Consider the following 24,381-nt stretch of genomic DNA (forward strand, 5'->3'; position numbering starts at 1 on the left):
GTGGCTCGGCGTGTTATTTTTGACTGCATAAACGGCATTTTGATCCTATGGCTGAAGTTGCCGCCATAATTATCATTACCAGTGGCGAGGTATCAATCTGTTAAATCAGTTAAGCTGTGGGACCAAAAGAAGAAAAAAATTTTGATGAACGATACTGCAAGTTAACCAAGAGATGCAAATATATATTTATTTACACAAATTTACCTTTTTAAAAAAAGATAAAAAAAGCATGCGTGCTTTTCGTAAAATCCTTTGGGATGGTTTCATGTATTTGCTGTTTAGTAGAATTGACCACTTATGGTTGATAGTTAATCACCGATTCAGCTTAATCGAGTTAGTGAAAAATTAGTAATCCTTTGTACATAATGTAATAAGTATCCAACCCAATTAATAGTAGTTTTAATTTATTTCCAAGGATATTCTTATTGAAGATCTTCTTATTCCAACCCAAATAATGGCAACTTTAATTTTCTGTCAAAAATTATTACTCTTCGAAAAAAATTAATGTATCAAATGAAAAATTAAAATCCAGATGCTACAATCTTAACCAATCAAGTTAAATTCTATCAAATTAAAAAGTAAAACGTAAATGATATCTCTTGTTACTTATTTAAATCTAATGATATGTATCATTCGTAAAAAAGATTTGATATCAACAATTGGCGCCAAGTTAAATTCCATGTAATTCGGATACCAAATTAAATAAATAATATTAACTTTAATGATATATATCATTCCTATAAAGGATTTGATATCAAAAATTAGTGCCAACCGAATTAAATCCCTTTTCTTCATGCCGAATTAAATAAATAATGAATATTATAATTAATATAAATTATTATTAATTATATGTATCATTTGTAAATAATGAATATTAATGATATGTATCATTTGTATAAAAAAATTTGATATTAACAACTGTGGCTTCAAGTTAAATTCTACTGTCAAAATAAAAAATAAAACCCAAGTGATACCTTTATTATTTACTTAATCCAAATGGTACTATCTTTAATTTTTAAACAATGAAACATAAGTATACGTATATCTTATTGAAGGATCTTCTTATACCAATCCAAATTAAATTCTTCTTATATGAAATTATTATATCAGAATTCATTCAAAGACATTTTCTCTTCCAATTAAAGTAGTGATTATTTAATTCTCCTTCAAAATAATATATAAATTATCACAAAATTACGTTGCCTTGCTTAATTTAAATGTTATCAGAAAAAATTAAAGATTTAACCATATAAAATGAAAAAATTTAATTTAAGTGGAAAAATTTTTCATATAAAAACACTTGGCGCTGCTAGCTATAATAACATAGTAATAAGATATGAATGTAATATTTAGAAAAATAAAAATATAATATTTTACTAAAAATATAATATAATATATACTTAAAAAATATTTAGAAAAATAACATATTAATAAGGATAATTAAAATCATATTTAAAAATATGAATATTTAGAAAAATTAAAAAAATAAGAAGCATTCCCAATGAGAGTTAAAGTATCTAGCGTGTGTATATATGCGATTGAATTATAGAGTTGTGTAAATTATGAACGTTGTGAATACTACTAAGTTTAAGTCTGAGAAAAATAAATTTAGATTTGTAAACATGGCTTATGAAAGAGAAATAAATAGTAAAGTTATTATTATTCAGTATAAAGTTCAGATTAAATTTATTATTATTTTTATTATTATAATATTTTTAAATTAAAATTACCTTTTATTATTTATTTTTATTAATTACCATTCTAATTTTTAATTGTTTTTATAGTTTATCTTACTAGATCTAGCACTGCCAAGTGTTTTTACATTAAAAAATTTCTACTTAAATCAAATTTTTTCATTTTATATGGTTAAATCTTTAATTTTTTCTGATAACATTTAAATTAAGCAAGGCAACGTAATTTTGTGATAATGCTTTGTATATTATTTTGAAGGAGAATTAAATAATCACTACTTTAATTGGAAGAGAAAATGTCTTTGAATGAATTCTGATATAATAATTTCATATAAGAAGAATTTAATTTGGATTGGTATAAGAAGATCCTTCAATAAGATATACGTATACTTATGTTTCATTGTTTAAAAATTAAAGATAGTACCATTTGGATTAAGTAAATAATAAAGGTATCACTTGGGTTTTATTTTTTATTTTGACAGTAGAATTTAACTTGATGCCACAGTTGTTAATATCAAATTTTTTTATATAAATGATACATATCATTAATATTCATTATTTACAAATGATACATACAATTAATAATAATTTATATTAATTATAATATTCATTATTTATTTAATTCGGCATGAAGAAATGGGATTTAATTCGGTTGGCACTAATTTTTGATATCAAATTCTTTATAGGAATGATATATATCATTAAAGTTAATATTATTTATTTAATTTGGTATCCGAATTACATGGAATTTAACTTGGCGCCAATTGTTGATATCAAATCTTTTTTACGAATAATACATATCATTAGATTTAAATAAGTAACAAGAGATATCATTTACGTTTTACTTTTTAATTTGATAGAATTTAACTTGATTGGTTAAGATTGTAGCATCTGGATTTTAATTTTTCATTTGATACATTAATTTTTTTCGAAGAGTAATAATTTTTGACAGAAAATTAAAGTTGCCATTATTTGGGTTGGAATAAGAAAATCTTCAATAAGAATATCCTTGGAAATAAATTAAAACTACTATTAATTGGGTTGGATACTTAGTATTATGTACAAAGGATTACTAATTTCTCACTAACTCGATTAAGCTGAATCGGTGATTACTATCAACCATAAGTGGTCAATTCTACTAAACAGCAAACACATGAAACCAGCCCAAATGATTCTTTACGAAAAGCATGCACGCTTTTTTTATCTTTTTTTAAAAAGATAAATTTGTGTAAATAAATATATATTTGCATCTCTTGATTAACTTGCAGTATCGCTGCAAGTTCATCAAAATTTTTTCTTCTTTTGGCCGCGCAGCTTAACTGATTTAACAGTTTAACAGATTGATACCTCGCCACTGGTAATGGCGGCAACTTCAGTCAGAGGACTAAAATGCCGCTTATGCGATCAAAAATAACATCGAGCCACTATCGTCTCCAGATATAATATAATTTACTTATTATTGTAAATGTTTGAAGCCACATTTTGCAAGATCCAAAAATCCAAAAATTTAATTGCCGCCCACGAGAAACACGAAAGATCGGAGAGGAGAGTAAAGAAAAATAGCGACTAGTTTAATATACAGTGTAACTTTTTTAACTAATATGATTGTGAATTATTTTTATTGTAAATTATTATTGTGTGTTATTTCTGAGCTTAATTTTTTTCGTTTCCCATTGAAGTGAGTCATTTGATTATATTATTTGATATTTTTCTTGTTTCACAAGGTTAAATTGTAAAATTGATGCAGTGTAATGAACGCTGTTGAATGAACGCTAATGAATTTTTGCGAATCTGCAAGTGAATTGCTCTCAATGGATGAATTTTGAATTTATAATCGATGATTTGCTGATGAAATGAGCCGAAATGTTAAATAAACTTCGTATCTACAACAGCGTATGACTCTCATTAGCCTCATCTGAATTTTTATTATTTTTTATTATTATTATTATTAATATTGAGAGTCCATATTTATATTTATTTATTTCATTAATTGTGTTTAGTACTTATTATATTAAATAACTTCTTTTGACTTATTTCTTATTTAATGTTTTGAATAAATCATACTAGTTCTTTATCGATCTGAATTTATATTTTAAATTTGATATTATATATATATATAATTACTTTTATCGTTACTTTGCACACGATTGGACACGATACGACACAAGCCACTCACTGTAAAAAAAAAAAATTCGTAAATTAACATATAATAGATGTAAAAATTACATGATTAGTCCTGAAATATAAAAAATCGCCAATTCCACAAAAATTATATCCATTTGTTTTTGTTGTGTAATTATATCTTATTTTATATGGAAAAATACGGTCATATGGTAAATAGCAGGATATTTTGAATATTTTCTGTAATTATTCAAATTTTAGTAATAATACGTAATATAACAGTAATTTTTCGCGTATTGCTGTTAAATGTATAATAATATATACTTCGAAATGTCATATCATTATCGATTCGAAATGTTATCATTCCTCTACACATTGTAATTATACTTCCATAATCTGCTTAGTTACAAATCAAGCAATTATTTTTATTTGCATATTGCAAATTTACAAATGCGTAGACGTTTACAACTATTATAATGGGTATCAAAATTACCCACTATAATAGTTGTAATTTTATATAAAAATTTTTTACAGTGCAGTTTTTATAGCGCTTGAGATTATAAAGAGACTCCCTAGGCCCGTCCACTGTGATTGGTGATCGTCGATTTTAAAAAAATAACGGAAAGTAACGAAAAGTTACTTTCTCAAGTAACTGTAACGCATTATTTTTTAAAATCGATAACTAGTTACTTAGTAACGATTGTTACTTTTTTTCAGTAACGAGTAACTATAACTTGTTATTTTTAAAAAGTAACTTTAAAAAGTTAACTTTCCATTTCCTGTATTTAACACTATAATAGCTATATGTAAAAACTGATGTTTCAAATAAACAAAATCAAAACTATGTTTTGTATTAGAACGTTTATTTAAAATATATATATCATGATATCTAGTAAAATCTGGCTAGTCAATTCAAGGATAATTCCAAAAAATTTCAGGTAACAATTTTGATTTTTGCAGGATTTATCCCTTCAATTAATTTCTATTATTTAATTAATTTTCATCGATTCGCGCAATATTGTATGTTGTGTATAATATAATGTTTTGTATTCAACTTAGGATTCTATACGAATGAATTAAAACGCTAACAAATTTGGAACAATATTACTTATTGCTTTATAAATAATATAAAATAATTTTTCTACTATGTTTTATTTCAGATATTAAAATTCTAAGTTTTTTATTAGTAACTTATTACATCTTTAAAGAAAGATTTATATCCAAATTTATATCAACTTTTCTTTTTTTATTTCCTTTTTTCATACTGATTTTTTTTAGAATAAAAGATAAATTCCAGACCAACCCTGAAATTTCAGAGATTTGCTAAGAATTTTTTAGAATACATAAAATTCCAGTATAATTCCAGGATATTCAATCGGATCAAAAGGATCGCTGAACATCATGTTTATTTCCTATTTTATATTTTAAATAAGTTTTTGAGATCTATTTTCATTTTATACTTTTCATTTTAAATAAGTCATTTCATATAAGTCAGTTTTTACCGATCCCTACGAGTTTAAATTTTAAATAAGTTTCTGGAACCTATTTTATATTTTATATTTTAAATAAGTCGCATCAGTTTACTGAACCCTACTACTGAGAGGTTAACTACGAAAAACTTGAATTTAATCGACAATACGCTTAAATATTTCGCCTTCCTACAATAATGAATCTACCACTTAAAATAAACTCGTAGAAATTAGCAAAGGCTTCTACGCATGATGAGGATTATTAAATACACTCAAATCTTTTGATTTTGCAGTAAACGAGAATGAAATGAATTAAAAATTGCAATTAATTTTAATTATCCAAGTCCACGCTTTAGAGCTCGGAGCTAGATTGAAATATATTGATATCTGAGAGCATATAAATTCATTTCTCTTCATGAACATTTATAATTTTTCCTTTATAAATAAAAAAATTTTTATATTCATTTCGAAACAGAAAATTCCTGTTCAATATTGTGTTTGGATATAAATTCAGAGCTTACATATTTCCGTCATAATTTTTTTTATTTAAACAAAAGTGCGTGTTTTCACAATTTTGAACTGTGTAGTCATTTATAAATTAGCTATGTTGAAATTTTTTTTTTAATTAAGTGAATTCAAACGAAACTGTTCTTATTCATAATTTTGAACTGGGATGTATTCATGGCTAACTTACTTACGACATAAATATTTTTGAACGCAAATGGATAGAAATACGAAATATGCTATTTATCATGTTGAATTTGGATGATTTATGTTCATATTATATTATTTTTTAATTGAAATAAATTAAAAGGCGAAATGTGCTTCATTCATGATGAATTTGGATGATTCATGTCGTATTATATTATTTTTTGATTGAAATGAGAATTAAAATATGAACGAGCTATTCATCATGTTGAAATCAAATGTATTCATAGATTGAAATGGATTTGAAAAATCAGAAGCGCAAATTCGGAAACATCGAAATTAATTCATTTTTATCCGTTTCAATTTATTCTCATTTACGTGGAGGAAGAGGAGAGAGAATTCTACAATAATAAAGGTACCATATACTAAAAAGTAGTTTGTAAAGATTTTACGACGAATTTTATGAAATAAAAAGTAAATGTAAAGTTTTTAACAGCACAAATAATTAAAAATAATATTAAATTTTATCTCCTGTTTTATTTAAAAGTATTGATAATAAATGAAATATATTATATTAAAAAATTAGATTTTTCTCATTTTTTGTTTTTTCTTTATCGTAATAAATATTTTAATAACATTATAGGCACAATTTCTCAATATATTAACATGAAACTACCCAATTAAAAAAAATAAATAGTTCTCATTCTGGTATAACTATTTTTTCACATCAAAATCTTAAAAAACGTTAATTAAGCTGAAGAAATAAAATTTGAATATTTCGAAGATTTTATTTATGGATTTGGCTACATTTAATTAGTATTATGCATTTATAAAATTTCGAAATTGGACTTGGGTAGCCTTCTAAAATTGAGTATATTATTATTATAATATTTTTCACGATAAATTATTTAAATGTTTCTAAAAATACTTATTATATAGCATTAATAATAATAAATATGACATTTTCCACTCATGTATGTTAAATTTTTAATATTTGCTTATCCAAATAATTCTAAAACAACTGCGATTTAAAAAATTAAAAATTTTTTCTTAATGTAAGATTTTCAGAATTAATGGATAGTGAACTTACACATGTATGTTATATTATATTTCTTATCGAAAACGTTGAAAAAGTTATTATTTGGCGGATATTCAGATTTTAACATCTTAAACAAAGATTGAGATTAAAATTGTATTTGCAAACATTTTAAATAATCTCTATTTTATATCTATTTCATTGTCTATTTATCGATTTCTATCTATTTCTATTGATTTAATATCTATTTCATTGTTTGTTATATCGATAAAATTTCGTACAAAGAGAATGATTCGCAAAGAGTATTTATTTATAACTTATTAAATCAAGAGCAAAAACAACCTTCATAAACAAATAATACTGTTTACTTCTCATCGATACATTCTTGCCTTATACAAGATGTTCCCAAATAATCAGTAAATATTTTATGGGCAAGTAGAACAGACTAAACTGAGTTGAAAAGTTCTCTATCATTTTGCAATTTTCGCAATAGTTAACAAGATATTAATTATTAAAAATTGCCAAAAATTGGCTTCAATCATTTTTTACTCAAATATTATCAACTTTATAGAAAAACTGTAAGAGATAAAAATTGTTTATTTTCTTCTCATAGAACTTTAAGAATTTTTTCAAAATTTCTTTCAGAATTGTTTAATATTGTATTTTCTCATATTGAAAAATAAGAAACTGCAATACTAAAAAGTTGATAAAAAATTCTGAAAAAATTCTTGTTCGACAATTTTTAATAGTTAATATCTTGTTAATTATTGCAAAAATTGCAAAATGGTACACGACTTTTCGACTTACTTTATCTGCCCATCAAATATTTGACGATTATTTTGGGATTCTATATATCATGAATCTTTTTATTCTAACGAATAATTTGAAGTCGCATTAAAATATTGCACTAAAAGTGGAAAAATATGTGTTGACATACCATTACAGCATTCATTTTGAAGTCCATCATATTTTTCACCTCCATGGCCATTTCCCGAACAAGGACGAGACCATCTCTTTTTATGACGTTGGCCTCTACTTCGTGATATTTCTAAGCGTAAAGTAAATAAAAATCAGTACATGAGCGGTAAAATTACTAGATTTTTGTATTAAAAAGATAATTTTAAAACAATAAGAATCTTGTTGGATTGTTCATGTGAATACGTAAATAATAGAAAATAGAGCTCATAAGCTGAGGTCGAAGCCTCGAAGCTGGATCTTTAGTGCTTAAATAATTCGTTGTAAATATACTATGTATCAAATTCTACCAAATTGCGCGCCAAAATTGATTTTTGATTTTGTAATACTGTACTAACAGAACTACCATAAATTAAGAGGATCCTAAAGCCATCTGTATTACCGACTAAATCGTAGTTTTTGCATAACAATTATTTTTTTCCTCTTTTACAGATTCGAAAATCCTTTTCTAAGATTAAATTATATGCATTAATATGTATCTGTGAGGTGAAATTTTACTGAAAACAAAAAATTTTTTTTAAGATTTCAATTTTTTTGTTGTTCTTGGCATAAACTCCACCTCACAGACACGTATTAATGTGTATACTTTAATCCTGAAAAAGAATTTTTGAATCTGTAAAAGAAAAAAAAGTAATTGCTTTAGGATCTCTTTAAATTGCTTAGCAAATTTAATAATTTGATGCTCATAGGCATTTTAGAAAATAATTTTTAAAAAATTTTATAAATAGATCTCATTTCTTCTTATGGTATAAATCTTAGTACGATTTACGATTTGCCTCTGTTAATACTCGGTCTACAATCTTGCTTTAAGAACCCTTAAGTTGGCTTAAGTCATAAGTCGAAAAAGATTAAGTGACAATAATTCTTTAAACTTTTTGTAATGGCTTTATACTTTAACTGTTAAACTTAAGTGAATTGAGCAAAACAATTCTTACAGCCTAAAAGCATAAGTTCTATAGCCGATATATCGTCATTTACAACTTACAGCTTATGGCTTACGGCTTCTTAAAGCAGGATTGTGAACTTAGCCTTAATGATTCGGTAAAGTAAATACAAATATATTTACTAATGGTTATAGCTAAATATATATTAATATATTAGGTATATTTTCTTACTCTTTGTATTTCGCTCATTTTGGTTACTTGTTTACCAAACTCCCATAGATCCACGCCGAATTTTAAAGCCCAGTTTTTCACTCTGCAATAATTATGTAAGTACATAGGTATACACGGCAACGACTGAAAAAATATTTGCAATAACAATAAATATAAAATATTAAGTAAAATTTGTCGCGTTAGCTTATAATAATACATAATTATTTTATGTTAGCTCATACAGAAATAATTGGTCACAAATGTAATGTGTTTTTATATTTCAACATTTATTAAAATTATAACACGTGAAGAAATCCTCAGGCATAACAGTTTTGTAAAATTTATTTGAGAGAGAAAGAGAGAGAGAGAGAGAGAGAGAGAGAGAGAGAGGGGGGGGGGAGGGAGACAGACATGTTAAGTACACTTGTACTTAAGTAACTCTTATATTAATGAGCAATTACACGAGTTGTAACTATTTTCGAAAAATTGTTTTTAATTTCAAAAAGTTTTATATTAAAAAAAAGTCAAACTGCTAAAATCCTTTCTAAGCTTCTTTTTGTTAAATCGAATCCTTTCACATAATATGTATAATATAATAATTTCTGTTTCTCCCTTCTAATCACCTCTTCTTTTCTTTCTCTTTGGAACTTTATATAGTGGAACTTCCACATCTTCTACTACGCAAGATTATAAGAAGTTAGAGAGGTTCTCCCCATTCTTATACTAGAGAAGCATTAAAAAGAAATAGCATGTATTACATACAGAGTGAGAAACACACAGATGCCTACACAACATAACCTATTTTAACTCCAAAAATTTTTATACACATCATGTACATATGTAGACGGAGAATGAAGAAGTTACAACAGAATACTGAAGTTAGGGAAGTTCTACTGTACATCTTTCTCTCAGATTTTTCTGTTTATATTCTTTTATTATTCTGTATGCTTTTTCATTTTTTTTTTAGGTGCCATCCATTATTCCTATCTATACAGAATATCCCGAAATTTGTGAATTAAAATACCATAATAAGAAAGTCTTCGACAAATTAAAAATTGTTGTTCAATAAAAATGTTATTTGTAAATTTTTATTTTAAGCAATAGTTTGTGAAATAACAAGGGTTTAAATATGATCAATTACAGGCTATATGTTTTAGACGGACTGTTTAAACTCTGAGTGCACGCTTAAACTATCACACGCGCGATGGACAAGTATAAATCTGTAATTAGCTGTATTTAAACTCATATCTCAAAAATTACTGTTTGTAATAAAAATGTACGCACAAAGTTTTTTATTTAATTTTTCGAAAACTTTCTCGTATGGTATTTTGATTGGCGAATTTCCCTGTATATTCGCCCTTCTCATATCATTCACACCCTGACGACTTCTCTTCTACCTCTACCTTCTTCACTTTCTCTCTTTCTCACCCTCCTTCCCACTCTCGTGCGTTTCTTTATTTCCCCACCCTACCGCATGCTCGTTCTCGTCCTCTTCCACTCCTTCGCTCTCGCGTTCCTTCTGCTCTCTATCGAGTTTTGCTCGTCGAGCTTTATGCACCCCATCCGTCCAATCGCTCGCACATATACCTCACCACACCACCACCCTTATCACCCGACTCCCTCTTTCCATCCTTTCCAACGCTCCCAGCCAACTTCTTTCAGATTTCTCATGCGTCATCGATATCCAACGATGCACGACATGAGGCAATTTTATACTTAATCACTACGTACATCGAACTCGTGCGATACTTACTCGTTGTGAGGTATGTCCTCCTCTTGTTGACGACTCGAGCCTATCCATAACAGAAACAGTAGCCCGAAACGTAACAGCCTGTCGATGCGCAAGAACATTATTTCAATGGTTCTAGACAATTATTTCTTAAAATCCTTTCTTTCTCCCTCTTCCTCTCACCCTCGCCGCGTTCTCGCGTGGCAAAAGGTCTCTTGTGATAAGTCTCCACGAGAATTTCGCGTGATTGACAATCGATCGTCGAGCCGAAGACCAGGGACGAGTCGATTCGGCACCCGTCGATTTAATGATCCTCGCGCATCGTTCATAGGTCATCACCTTTCTCGGATCTCTTCCACCTCCCGTTTCTTTTGCAAACCGATCTCGAGCACATCTACTGCCACGTCCACTATATCGCCAACTCACCAACCCTCTGTCCGCTACCCGCGCTCGCTTGCGCGCGAGCGCGCGCGCGCACTCGTACGAGTGATGTACAAGGTCACGAAATCGGATCACGCACAGAGACGAGACCACCCCTTCATCCCCGTCGCGTTTGTTACTTTACGGCGACGGTTCGCGTCAGAGCAAATCCGATTGCCAGTTCGATCATTTCAATAGCGGGCGAGAGAAGATAGGCGGCGGTGACGGCGGCGTTCCGGGCTGCGTGTATCGTTCCGGAACGTGCGCTTGAAATGTCACTGCCTTTTCCGGAGCTGAGCGTGACCACATGATCTCACCGCGCAAAGCGAGGATGGCATAATTCTCTTGTATCGCGCCTCCGTCGCTCTTCTTACGCGATTTACTCACACTGTCGGTCCTTGGATTCTCTCGGAATCTCACCGATTGTCCCACGTTGTCGCACAATCTCGCTCTACAAGGATGATTCACGTCGTAAGGCGTAAAGACATGAAAAGAATGAGAAGTAGCGATGAGAATGTAAAGAAAGAAGAAGGTAAAAGTGGATTAAGGAAAAGGAAATAAAATGGAACGAAATAGCACTTAAGGAGTCGAAAAAAAAGCGGAGCTCTTCAATGAGTACTAGAGCAATGCATGCAAAAAGATGAAAAAAGAAACACAAGCGAATAATGAATGGCTGGAACGAGGGAAAGTGAGAGAACGAATCACGCTCTCCCTCGCGACAACACTGCTTTTCCGAGCGGGAAACGGCGTGACGGACTTCTGATCTCGTCGCTTGGTTGGCGTACGATGCGGAAAATCACGCAAGAACAGCGCGGTGGTAGCTTCGCGCCGCTATCTGTGCTGCTGCTTTCTGGTCGCCGTCGCTACCCCTCCGAGACCATGACTCGGCGCGCGCGCATTACCCCTTACTACGTCTACGATCAGTTCGTGATTTTGATAGTACGTTATTTTGAGAGGTGAGGAAGGAAGTGAGTCATCTCTCTCTACCGCTCTTCCCACGGAGGGGCAGGAGCTAACGAAGGTGGAGCGCTCCATAGCGGCGGCGACCGCGACATCAGCTTCGTTGAAGCTCGTTGGGCTCGTCCTTGGCTCGACCAGGTGGATCGCAGGGCTTGCTCCGCAGAGCTTTGCGCGGGGTGGCAATGGGGCGAGGGAGTGGGGAGTACGTCGCCAGAAAGACGAGTAATAGTAGTAGTGATGATGGTGTTGGCAGCGGTGGTGGATGCGAAGCGCGCGAGAGTAGACGGGGGATAGGGGATAAAAGCAGCGGAAGGTGGAGAAAGCACGGTGCTGTTTCCCGGAGGACGAGGTTAGGGAGTGGGGAGACGCGGTCTCGACCTTACGCCACGTTACGGGGGTGTAACGCAGCGCAAGTCCAGTATCATTGATTTAACATATATCTATATCTTACATAAAGACAGCGAGAGCTATGATGAGAATAGGATAACGTCGCATTACATTTGTCCACAGGACGGCGTTATGCGCGCGAAGGAGAAATCTTTCTCCTCATTAAAGAGACTACATAAAATTATCGACTATATAGAATTATTGAAGATTATGTAATTATTGTGACGATTGTTTAAGAGTTTATGTGACGATTTCTAGAAAATATATATTAAAATGATTTCTGCAAATAAATCACAATTAATATATATGGGACATTTCACGTTAACTGGATTATCTACGTACTCAAAAATCAGCGCAACAAAAATGAACGTTCAAGATTTCAAATTATTCATATATGTACTTTCGAAAGAAACGGACCTTTTGAAAAATCTAATATGGCGGATCCAATATGGCGCCGAGAAGCGATAGAGGCTCCGCACAATAAAAGGAATAGGGAACAGAGAACAGAGAATAAGAATTTCTACCTATCAGAAATTATGTATTGTGGAATACATAAACGAAGTCCCATAAACATCATGGTGCAGTCACAATAGAAGGAATAAGGAATAATGATTCCAACCTATCAGAAACCGTATTTTCCATTGTATCCGATTTCTGATAGGTTGACATTTTTATTCCTTATTTCTTCTATTGTATGCACCTGATTCAACCACTTTCTTGATTAAATTATATTGATCTCAATTGGCTTGAAACCTATTAGAATTCTAGAATTAGAAAGAGATAAGAAATACGTTGAATCTCGGTTAAAAGTTAACCATGAGTTGTAAAACTGGGCCTAAGTATCAAAGTTAAACGCACCTTTGGATTCGCATAGAATCTACGGGAGCTTTTTAACAAGAGAAAATTGACACAAGAGTCAAGTTCTTTGTTCAATAATCAGTAAGAAACAAAGACGGAATGATTCTTGTGTCGATTTGTGCCTCTGCTGGAAAGCTCCATAGATTGTGACTAATGCCCATGTTCATAATGAAACCTTGTACTTAAAGCTTTCTTAAATTTATCTTTAGATGCTCAGTAACTAATGAAATAATTCGTAGAGCATCTGAAAATAAATTTAAGGAAGCTTTAACTATAAGGCCTGACTATGAATATGAAAGCATAAGAGTCTCTTTCACCAACCTCAGTTATCTCTCTGATTAACCGACCATTACATTGGGGCCCGTTCTACTAATGTAGATTAACTCATTTAGGTATAGTTTAAAATTAAACTATATTGATATATATTAGGTGTTGGAATTAATTCGTAGCGTTTTACAAGTGATGGGAAGTACTTTCATTAATGTATTTTTTAATGCTCATGTGAAATAAATAACATTCTTTCATTAAAAAACGCTACGAATTAATTCCAACACCTAATATATAGAAATGAGCCTTAGGTCCAGTTCCACAACTGACGGTTAACTCATAACTGAGGTTCAATTTATTCATTGTCTCTTTCCAATTTTATTTTAATTTATTCATTATCTCTTTCCATTATTTATCTTTTCAATTTTAGAATTGGAAAAAGATGAGAAACAAGTTGAATCTCGGTTAAGAGTTAACCATGAGTTGTGAAACTGGGCCTTAGGCACAATCTAGGGAGCTTTCCAGCAGAGGTACAAATCGACACAAGAGTCATTCCGTCTTTGTTTCTTACTGATTATTGAACAAGGATAGAATGACTTTTGTGTCAATTTATGTCTCTTGCTGGAAAGCTCCCCTAGACTCTGTGCGAATCCAAAGGTGCGTTTACTTAGGCCATTCAACTTATTTATTATTTATAATATGAGATCTAGATTAGCGAATAAAATCATCACAAGTAATCATGTCAATAAGAGCCGACACATGTTGTTGGTGTGTATCTATTCAAGTATACAGGGTTGGCCATATTCGACGGAAAGATGTTTTTTTTTTCAATCATGGGAAACGTCGTTACTCGATCTAACATCTCTGTCAAAAGTTAGTGTTTGCCAGATCTTTCCGTCGAATATGGCCAACCCTGTATATTGGGTCATCTAAAAAGTATCCGCGGTACTTTGTCACTAAATATATGATCATCAACATACATCTAATGACAAAAAACTGCGGATACTTTTTAGATGATCCATATATTTTATTTATATATATATATATATATATATATATATAAAAGATTAATTATGCAAATGTTTTGATCCTTTGTTTAGGATTATCTTCTATGCTATTCAAATTAACGCTTTCGTCGCGAATGTCAAGAATTAAGAATTAAAACTAGTTACAATTAAAAGTCGCTTTTTTATATTACATATAAAGTTCCTACAGATTATCAATGCATTAAGTTGTAATGCGTTCTTTCGTCCAATATATAGATCCCCATAAAATTGACAGATTAATTAAATAATAAATTAATTACATATATAAGTAAAGTACAGGTTATATTTTAACAAACTTACATGTTAAGCTATGTTAGATTGTCCATTCGATATGTGGATCTCGTGTGAGGATACGATAAACAATCGATGTTTTTCATGCGAAATAATTGTTGTGGAGAGGGAGAAAATCTCATGTTGTAAGTAATATATCTGAGTATGCAAAATCTAACAGATCAGTAATTAATTTGAATAGCATTGAAGATGATCCTAAACAAAGGATCGAAACGTTTGCGTAATTAATCTTTTATATATAATATAATTGAATAAATATATGCACACCAACAGCATGTGTCGGTTCTTATTAGCATGATTACTTGTGATTATTCATTATCTCTTTTCAATTCTAGAATTGGAAAGTTTTTTTGCGAAATTAGTCTTTTCGCTAGCCTTTATGCAAAACTGCGGCTAGTATGATTTAGCCTTTTTCTAATTTCACCAAAAGATTACGTCATGTGCACATAGATGTATATTTTATAAATCTCTATACTATTGAATTCTAAATTTCATAAAAAATTAGATGTAAAAGACAGAATTTGTACATTTATTTATATTTGAATTCATTTAATTTTTATAACACAGAAATCATATGTAAATATCTTATTAATTTATTTCAATTTTAAAAGAGTGAAAATTTAATTTTATTTTTACAAATATTTCTTACACATATACGTATTCTATCTCTTTTTTGTGTTTGCAGCTATATATTGATTTCTTTTTTTCCCTTGATAAAAGTTTGTTTATTCTATTATTTTTCTTTATTCTAGCACTACTTGAATGCACATGGTGCAATAAGTTGAAATGAAACAAATATATGTTTCGCTTCAATTTATTACACCTTATACACCAGTTAAAACATTGCAGAAATAAAGAACAGACTTTATGTTTTAAGGTTCCTGAGTAATCACTACAGCCATATCGAATCGTGATGCGAGAAGCGAGAAATGACGCGTTAATTTTTGTTACTGACGTCAAAATCCAATATGACTATGGTGACTACTCAGGAGTCTTAATAATGAAAAAATCTATTATGCACGTTACATTAATAAGTTTTCACAAGATACATTTTTTCATGTCTAACTTAGTGGCGTAATATAGAATACAAGTCCATTATGTGCAATAATTTATACTCGCGCTAATTATACTCATTATTTTTATCTAACCTTTTCGTTAATATGCAAAAAAGAAATATTCAAAAAGATGAAAAAATCAATGTGATGGAAACAGTAGTATATACATTATAATGAGCGCACATACAAGTTACTTTTCATATACCTGTATAACTGTGCTAATCTTAGAAAATATTTGACTTGTCTATGTTATTTCAAACGCAACAATATAAATTATATAAGGAAGAACCACGATATGATAGAAATATTTCTCTGCAAAATACAGAATGTTTCCACTCAACCGCGATCGATTATACTTGATTACGTATTACATATCTTCATACTGTTAGTTATTCTTAAATCACGAGACAATTTTGAATCGATAAAAAATGTAAGAAAGACTTAAATAGTATCACATATTGATGTATATTTTTACTAAGTATTTATAATTCCATCTTTATCTACTGTGTATGAATCACGCAATTTATTAGTGCACCTGCTGTGTTTGTATATACTGTATCAGGATTACTGAAAGGTTCTTCAAAAAATTTTATGCTTACTTTCCGTGTGAAATTACAGCTTACAGGCATGTGTAGAAAAAATAGGTCCGTTAATAAAAGAATTTTACGCAACTATGTGACCGATAAATTAACTTATATATTATTTCGCATTATGGCATCACTTCTGTTACACGCATATTAACGATGGGTCGCAGTTCCTGTTGTGCATAATCTTCCGGTAATGGTAACTGAGATATCAGACGGACCAATAACTTCGTGACAGATCTCTGCTCATTTTTCTGTAGCAATAGCATATTTCTAGCTAAATGTAAAATCCTTTTTGCAATTTCAGCTTGGCATAATCTAGAAATACGGAAAAAATTCCTTTCACAATTTCCTCGAACACAACAGTATAAAGAAGTAACAACTTGCAATAGTGTGTATTTGCCATACTTATGTTTAGCAGTTAAACACGGGAATTGATCAATTTTATGACATAAGTTCGTTAATCGAGGCTTCAGTGTTTCCAATTGATAAGTTAGTCCACAATAATCAGGAGCGGACTTTAACAGACTCTGAATCTCGCTAGTTATTTCCATATATTCCCACAAGAGCTGTCCTTGATATGACCATCCACTAATCGTGCCGCTACATTCAATTGGTACTAGTGAACTTAATAATGATTTCAAATATTCGTAGTTTTCTGCAACATAAAATATTAAATAAAATTATTTATAACGTACTGATGTAAAGTATTTATAAAGTTCTGAGACGATAAGATATCTCGAAAATAAAAATTTTTTTGGAAGAAAAATATTAAATAGAAAAGTTGCCGAATATCAAGTAATGCGTTAGATGGGTATTGCCATTTGATCTTGAACAAAAAGAAGATTGTTTCGAGTATTTTAAATGAACTCTTTTCTACTTTTTATTACGTATTGTCATAGCAATTGCCATTTTTTTCGAAATACTGGTCATAAATTGATCATAATTATTGGGTCAATACATAACATCTTGTAAAAAAAGAATAAATATCATTCATTCACAAATTCACTTGATTTAAGGATTATTATATAAATAATTATTTTGATCGTTGGATTGAATTTAATTATAATTAATGTAATCGACATAATTGCCGAAACGATAAAAATTCACGTTGGACGATACAAGCACTCACAAAAATTGAAACTTTTGAAAACTTAAGTTCTTCCAAAACACTAGTTAGAAAAATGTTTATGATTAGTATTTTGAAAATGTTACGAGAATATGCAATAAAAAATAAGAAGATTCCATTTTAACTCTAAAGGTAACCTCCAGTAGACTTTGAAGACTCAGGTCAAATTGTTATATTCATCTAATGCATGCACTTAATTACTGATACTGACTTATACCCAGCTCGATACCCAGCTCGATACCCAGCAACTTTTTAAATACTTTTAAAATTTTATTTCAAAATTTGCTGTCCCAAGACTCCTGAACAATTTTGTATAAAAAAAAGAAAGAATTAAGAAACCGATACCATTTATTATAGCATCGGCTGCTAAATGCTCTATAATAATTTCATGGGCTTGGGTCCATTGTTCCGCCTGGATGTAATACCAAGCTGCTTCGCCATACCTGAAAAAGTGTCAATTTTCTTTAAATATGCCCAAAGTTTTATTTTAATTAACAAATGTAATAATCTTTTTAAATTCTTTTTAAATTTAAGTATATGAATGTATCCGAATATATTGTCAAATACCTCTTATTGATGCTACTTTTAATAGCTTTGGCTTGATGAATCCAAACCAATGATATACCAAGCTCTTCCTTCAAGAATTGCTCACGTTTCACGTATTCCGGAGTGTCGTCTATTTCTATGTGACGTAATAGCAAGTCCTGCACAGCAATTCGTCGCCTAGACGAATCTCGTAGGTGCAATATTACGAATATTGCCCAATGCCAAAGTCCATGTGCCTCCAATTGTGTCGCAAAGTTTGTATGTGTTAATGCGGCAACATGATCAGAGAGATGCGTGTAGCCCAAAGCTACGAGTGTTTGTTGCATCAACCAACTATCAGGATAATATATTATAAAGTATAATACAGAGAAAAAATATGGAACCGATCTCGAAAAATAGCTCAAAAACAAGGCGTTGAAGAGAAAAATATTTTATATAAAAGTTTCATATAAAATGAAGTTTAATAAATGCATTAAATGGTGATATTTATTTGACCTTGAGTGTAAGTATAAAAGAGCTCTGAAGGCCAATTTTAATAAATAAGTATCGCCGTTTGATGCATTTGTTGAAACCTTATTACTTTTATATGAAACATTTTTTTTCTCTAATATCTTTTTTTTCGAAATATTTTACCAGTTCCATATTTTTTTTCACTCTGTGTAAAAAAATTATATAATCATACTGAAAATGATTATTTATAAAGATTGAGAAACGTTCTGTTAATTAGCACTTCCTTAATATACATTTAGACTAATTACATTATTAAATAAAAAAAAATTTATTTTTTGAACAAACAAAGGAAATTATTTTCCGTAGTTTTTTGGGCGATGAATACGATCCTATTTATCAAATTCCTCTATCATGTCATAATTTTGGAAAGTTTGTGATTAAAGTTTTAAAAAATAACAACTTTTGTGTGTGTATCGATTTTATTACAACCACGATATGTCACATGTTGAAGAGGTTTCATTGCAATCAAAGTTAAATATGTTAGGACTTATTTCAATTTTTAAAAGAAATTCGTTATGTCGATTACAGTTAAAAAAATATTTATGATTAACCATTCGATACTACTATGGGTATGATATATCTGGCTTTCTTTTTTAATGTTTCTTTTATTGCTAATTATAACTTTTTCTTAATAAAAATACATACGTTTTTTGGAATTATCAAGTATTTTAATATTTGATGTTTTAATTGAAAAAAAAAATGTTTACAATACATTTACTTTTATGAAAATTATATAAATATTTGAGCATGAGCGTCTAGAAGAGAGGGCAAGAAGGAGCAATAATTCCTCATATTGAGACCTCTCCCCAGGTTCGAACCCTGGCTGAGGTAATATTTTTCGCAATAAGTTCTTTACAGGTTTTCTAATTTAATTTAGGGGGAATTATTAACGTTTCAGACCGATTGTGTTGAAAGTCCTCGGTACACAATCATATCTGAAATAAATTGATTTAACAAAGAATAGGTATATATTGTATTATTCGAAACATCTAACTTTGACCGCTAATGGCGTTCTCTATCGTATTTGATGTATTCATATACAGTCCTTAGTCATAATATTGTTCATTACAAATTAAATTGACAAGTGATTTAATTTGTACTCAATCAGGCATCCTATTAGAGAGTTAATATACTGAAAATCTGTAAATAAATTTATTGCAAAAAATATTACCTCGGCCAAAAGTCGAACCCGGATCTTTAGTATTTCGGCATTGATGGTCTAAAGACTCTAAAGGCTTAGAACGCTCGCACGGAACGCTAGAGGGTTCGACTCCCAACCGACGTAATGTTTTTTGCAATAAATTAATTTTTCGCAATAAGTTTATTTACAGATTTTCAGCACATCTCTCTAATAAGATGCCTGACTAAGTATTAAATTATTAAATTGCTTGTCAATTTAATTTGTGATATTATTACAGTAATTCAATTGTGTTTCTAAGTTCGACACGCAGTTCAAATACACATACGTAGTATATAAATTCACACGCAAATTATTTAAGCATCTAAATCCAACTTCAACTATTATAAGCTTTAACTCTTATTTGTTTTTTATAATCGTACTTAATATTTTTATGAACAGAATAATGAGATAAATCAATTAGTGTCAAAGAAAACACATAATTACTTTAGAAAAAATATGTATGCAAAATGGATAACATTTTAAATAACTATGTGTTTTCTTTACAAATTGATTCATCTCATTAGCCTATGCATAAAAGTATTAAGAATATTATATAGTTATTAAAAAATGAAAAGTTTATGAGGTATTTTACATTCATGTCAAAATGTGTCCAAAGAATACAGGATGTATCACCAAAATCCGGACAAATCGAACAATTTCTTTAAACAAAATGTTTTTAATGAAAAATTAAATATTACAAAAAATTCTTTTACACTTGGGGGAACAGCACAATTATTCGATATATCCCCCATTAGCTTGAATGACGGCCTCTATTCTCGGTCTGTAGCATTCGCACGCACGCTGTAGCGCTGTCCATGCTGCCTCAATAGCGGTCCTTAATGACACACATTGGGATGCCGAAACTTGTTTGTGACCCTTTCAACTACGCTCCATACATAGTAGTCCAAGGGATTTAAAATCTGGGCTGTTGGAAGATCAGAATTTCTTGGACCAAAACATATCGTTTTCTGAGAGCCAATTTTGAATCAAATGACTCGTATGATCCGGTGCACCGTCCTGCTAAAAAACATATGGCCTTTCGGATGCTACAGTTTCTATCTACGACTTTACTACATCCATCAGAACACGCAACGGTTGCCCTAGATCATCTGAAATCAGCCCTTTCAACGACTGCGAGGGTCCTCGCAGTGCATTCTTTCGAGTGACTCTTCCTCATTGGCATACTGGAACCTTCGTCGGACTGTTCTAAAGCCCTATATTTTGCCACAACGTCATAAACGGTTGATATCCAAAGAACCGAATTATTTCCGTTGCTGAGCGCCCAGCGCGAAGGCCTTCGATGTTCGCGGCTCTTCGATTATACTTCGCACTTAGTTTCAACATCGCGGCCATTTTGAGAATATGACTGTTTACTGGAAGCATCAGGCTTTCTCGAACGCCAACAACTTTTTGGCGGAGGCACAATATAGCGGAAAATTTAAATTGAAATTTGTCCGGATTTTGGCATCTTATATATCTCGGAATGAACTTAAAAGGATTGTATTTATGAAACATTTTGATCCTAACAATATTTTATTTTAGTTAAATTTCGAAGTTATTAAATGTGTAAGAGAAGCCATAAAAATGAGCGAAGTCTTTCCTAAAATTGTAATTTGATAGAGGAATTTAATAAACAAAGTTATATTCAACTTAAAAAAATATGAGAAATGATTACTTTCGTTTCTGTATTTTTTTTTGTTAAATGGTATTATTTACATATTATCACCTGCGCGTAATTTATGCATGCTTTTATGTTTTTAGATATGCATACACGCACGTACGAATTTGTGTAAAAGTTAAAAATGTTTATAATTAAATAGAAAGAAATAGTTTATATATAGCTTTGATGTTATCTCGATTTTATGTATGCCTCATTACCTATACTGTTTCTACTAGGAATCTAGGATATCGCTATAATACGAAATTACCTCAATCTGTAATCCAAAGGATTAGCGGTATATGACAGTGGATTCAGAAGTTCGCCCAAATCATGATTTCCCGTGCAGTACAATTTTAAAAGTTGAAAGCAAAGATCGTGTATCCGTTTGCCGTTATTTAACTCGGCGTCGTAGTCGTTCTCTCTATACTCAGGTTCAGGAATTGCCGCGTACGCTTGAGTTTCCGTTGTATTGAAAGATGTTTCATAGAGATCTAAGGCATCAGTGATCGAGGAAGTCGGCGGTGATAAATACCATAGATGAATGGCAAATGCCCGTTTCCAATCCAGATCCTCGCACACATTAATAGTGCCGTGTTTGCTGGAGATAAGCGGTTCGCCCGCAATTAACATGAATAGCTTTAGACGATCAATTGTAAGATTTTCGTCTACATTGGTTTCCTGCCATAACGCGAGTTGTTGCTTAATCAGTTTCTTGACTGTCGCACCACTTCGTAATTGCGCCATCAATAATGCCAGACAATGATCTCCGGCCTTCCGTGCTTCCTGACAAGCATCTTCCAGTTTGCAAGCAGAAAGCAGCGACAATATTATTTTTTCGTGAGAATTCTTAGTTACAATGTCGATGTTTTTGATCTCTCGTTCGATCGTTTTCTGGATCACATTCCTTAACCACTCGCCTACGGCTTCTCTTCTCACTATGACGTTATAGTGTTCCTCATTGGCGTTATTAGCTGTGTCTTGATCGTAATTTCCCCAGAGTGCTACGCATAAAGTCCACACGATACTCGCGTATTGACGATATGATCTTTCGGTGGCACTGCCACACTGCATCTGTTCATCATTGGCATCCTCGCTTGGTCTTTGTTCCTTTTCAGCAAGATCCTGTGCTAGCGTGCAATGTAATCGCAACGCTTCATTCGCACTGTCAGTCGTTATGTCAAACGTGGGACAGTCTCCCTCATGACCCACCACACAGTGATCCAGTTGGATTCTCAAGTGACATTCTATACTATCCTTGAACATCTTCGTGTCATACTCGTCACCACCTACGATTTGTAAACGTTGAACAATTACAGTCGATGAGACATCGTCTGACAGACGACCAGAGACATAACGATTTAATTGACTAAATGTGTTTCTTAGTTGCATCTTGATTGCCTGCTCCTGCGTGCTCAGAGATAACAATGTCAGACCAGCACCCCAACTTGGTCGAAACGTTCTGCCCATATATATACCGGTGTCGGCAACGCAACGAAATCGCAACTTATTCAGCCTGGACTCTTCAAGCGGAACAACCTCATAGTGATACTTCAACACGTTCGTCACTGGTGTAATCACAGGTGGTGGAATAGCTTTCTCAATAAACTGTTTGTCTTTGACACCGATACAAGGTAAATGTGATTTTCTACTCGACGTGTAAAGCACGTTTTCTGGACACACAGATAGTGCTTTATTTGCGATAAGAGTCGCTCGTAAAGTCGCGTTGTATGGAACTTCGTCGTTCTTGATTTCTGTAACATCTGGGAAATAATTTGTCAAGGTTTTCTGTACGGAAGAGAATATACCATTGTTTGTTTCGTCGTTTATATCTTCATCGTTTACATCGAAAAAGCTTGCTTTCATAAGCTGCAATTTATGACTGTCTGTACCGGTTACACGAGCGTTATTACCAATAGGACTAATGGTCATTCGTTTTTCGTAATTGTAATCTCTAGAAACAAAGCCAGAACGGCCAAATGGAGTTTCCTCAACTGGACTGACGATCATTCCTCGTTCCTTGTAATTGTGATCGCTGTAGGCAAAATGGTTAATTGGAACCTTTCCTAAAAAATTGCTCTCAATCATATTCAGATGCTTGCTGTTTCCAATCTTCGTACCGTCAAGCGTTCCGTTGATCGCTTCCTTATTTATTACCGACGATGGATCAACAAGCTTGCCCTTTTGTATGGCCGTGGAGAATCCCTTCAATTTCTTTGCTTCTGAAGTTGACGGGATCTGACTGTCATCCTCGTCTGAATCACTGAGACCATACTTGGAGAAGTGGTCGACCTTGAATACCCATGAGCCGGTCTCCGGTCGATACTCGAGGAAACGGGTGTCGTGCTTCGCGGATACTCTACGTAATTTCCCTTCGTAGTTCATCGCGGCGAGTCGCTGTGGATCCATAATCGGCTCATGCAACGACTTATCATGCGGCCATACCTTATCTAAAGTGACCTGTGCCTTTCGATTCAGACCTTGTCCCACTGGTGGCTTCTTCTCATCGTCAGGATAAATAATCACCTCTTTATGACGAAAATGTACTGTAATGGCAATGGTATACCAGTCACACATAATATGTAAATATAATTCTTCTTTCAAAGAAAGACGTTTATATACATAGTATATCATAGTATATAAACATAGTATAGTTGCGGTAGAATATTTAATTATAGTGAAATTGAAAAATACAACGCAATATATTACAAAATATTTATAAAAAGTT

The 24,381-nt window shown here is 31.6% G+C and overlaps 2 protein-coding genes and 1 long non-coding RNA gene across 14 annotated transcripts in view; 1 reads left to right on the top strand and 2 right to left on the bottom strand.

Annotated features, from left to right (window-relative positions):
• The window catches only part of stol (voltage-dependent calcium channel subunit stolid), a 113,775-nt gene extending 101,679 nt beyond the window's left edge, over window positions 1-12,096 (bottom strand). For 7 of the 10 annotated variants that reach the window (XM_087409625.1, XM_087409613.1, XM_087409609.1 and 4 more), the window contains exons 1-4: window positions 11,941-12,096; window positions 10,788-11,634; window positions 9,056-9,137; window positions 7,903-8,013 (exon numbers count right to left, since the gene is read on the bottom strand). In XM_087409625.1, the coding sequence (XP_087265751.1) occupies window positions 7,903-8,013; window positions 9,056-9,137; window positions 10,788-10,885 (291 nt within the window). In that variant the 5' untranslated portion in view covers window positions 10,886-11,634; window positions 11,941-12,096. Of the gene's footprint in view, window positions 1-7,902; window positions 8,014-9,055; window positions 9,179-10,787; window positions 11,635-11,940 lie in introns of all 10 variants that reach the window. The other 3 variants (XM_087409603.1, XM_087409620.1, XM_087409600.1) reach the window with 3 other exon arrangements.
• Window positions 12,097-12,267: 171 nt separating this feature from the next.
• On the top strand, window positions 12,268-13,320 carry LOC147910925 (uncharacterized). The gene is made up of 2 exons (XR_015546201.1): window positions 12,268-12,492; window positions 12,654-13,320. It is a non-coding gene; the product is annotated as an uncharacterized LOC147910925 (long non-coding RNA).
• A 2,242-nt stretch (window positions 13,321-15,562) lies between these two features.
• Nup98-96 (nuclear pore complex protein Nup98-96) overlaps window positions 15,563-24,381 on the bottom strand; it is a 54,145-nt gene continuing 45,326 nt past the window's right edge. For all 3 annotated transcript variants that reach the window (XM_087413469.1, XM_087413467.1, XM_011061496.2), the window contains exons 16-20: window positions 21,925-24,199; window positions 18,328-18,639; window positions 18,106-18,203; window positions 17,040-17,289; window positions 15,563-16,949 (exon numbers count right to left, since the gene is read on the bottom strand). In XM_087413469.1, coding sequence (XP_087269595.1) covers window positions 16,757-16,949; window positions 17,040-17,289; window positions 18,106-18,203; window positions 18,328-18,639; window positions 21,925-24,199 — 3,128 coding nt within the window. In that variant the 3' untranslated portion in view covers window positions 15,563-16,756. The remainder of the gene's footprint in view (window positions 16,950-17,039; window positions 17,290-18,105; window positions 18,204-18,327; window positions 18,640-21,924; window positions 24,200-24,381) is intronic.

Source organism: Acromyrmex echinatior, chromosome 1 (genome assembly GCF_024713525.1).
Source record: "Acromyrmex echinatior isolate Ae372 chromosome 1, ASM2471352v2, whole genome shotgun sequence".
Lineage (NCBI taxonomy): Eukaryota > Metazoa > Arthropoda > Insecta > Hymenoptera > Formicidae > Acromyrmex > Acromyrmex echinatior.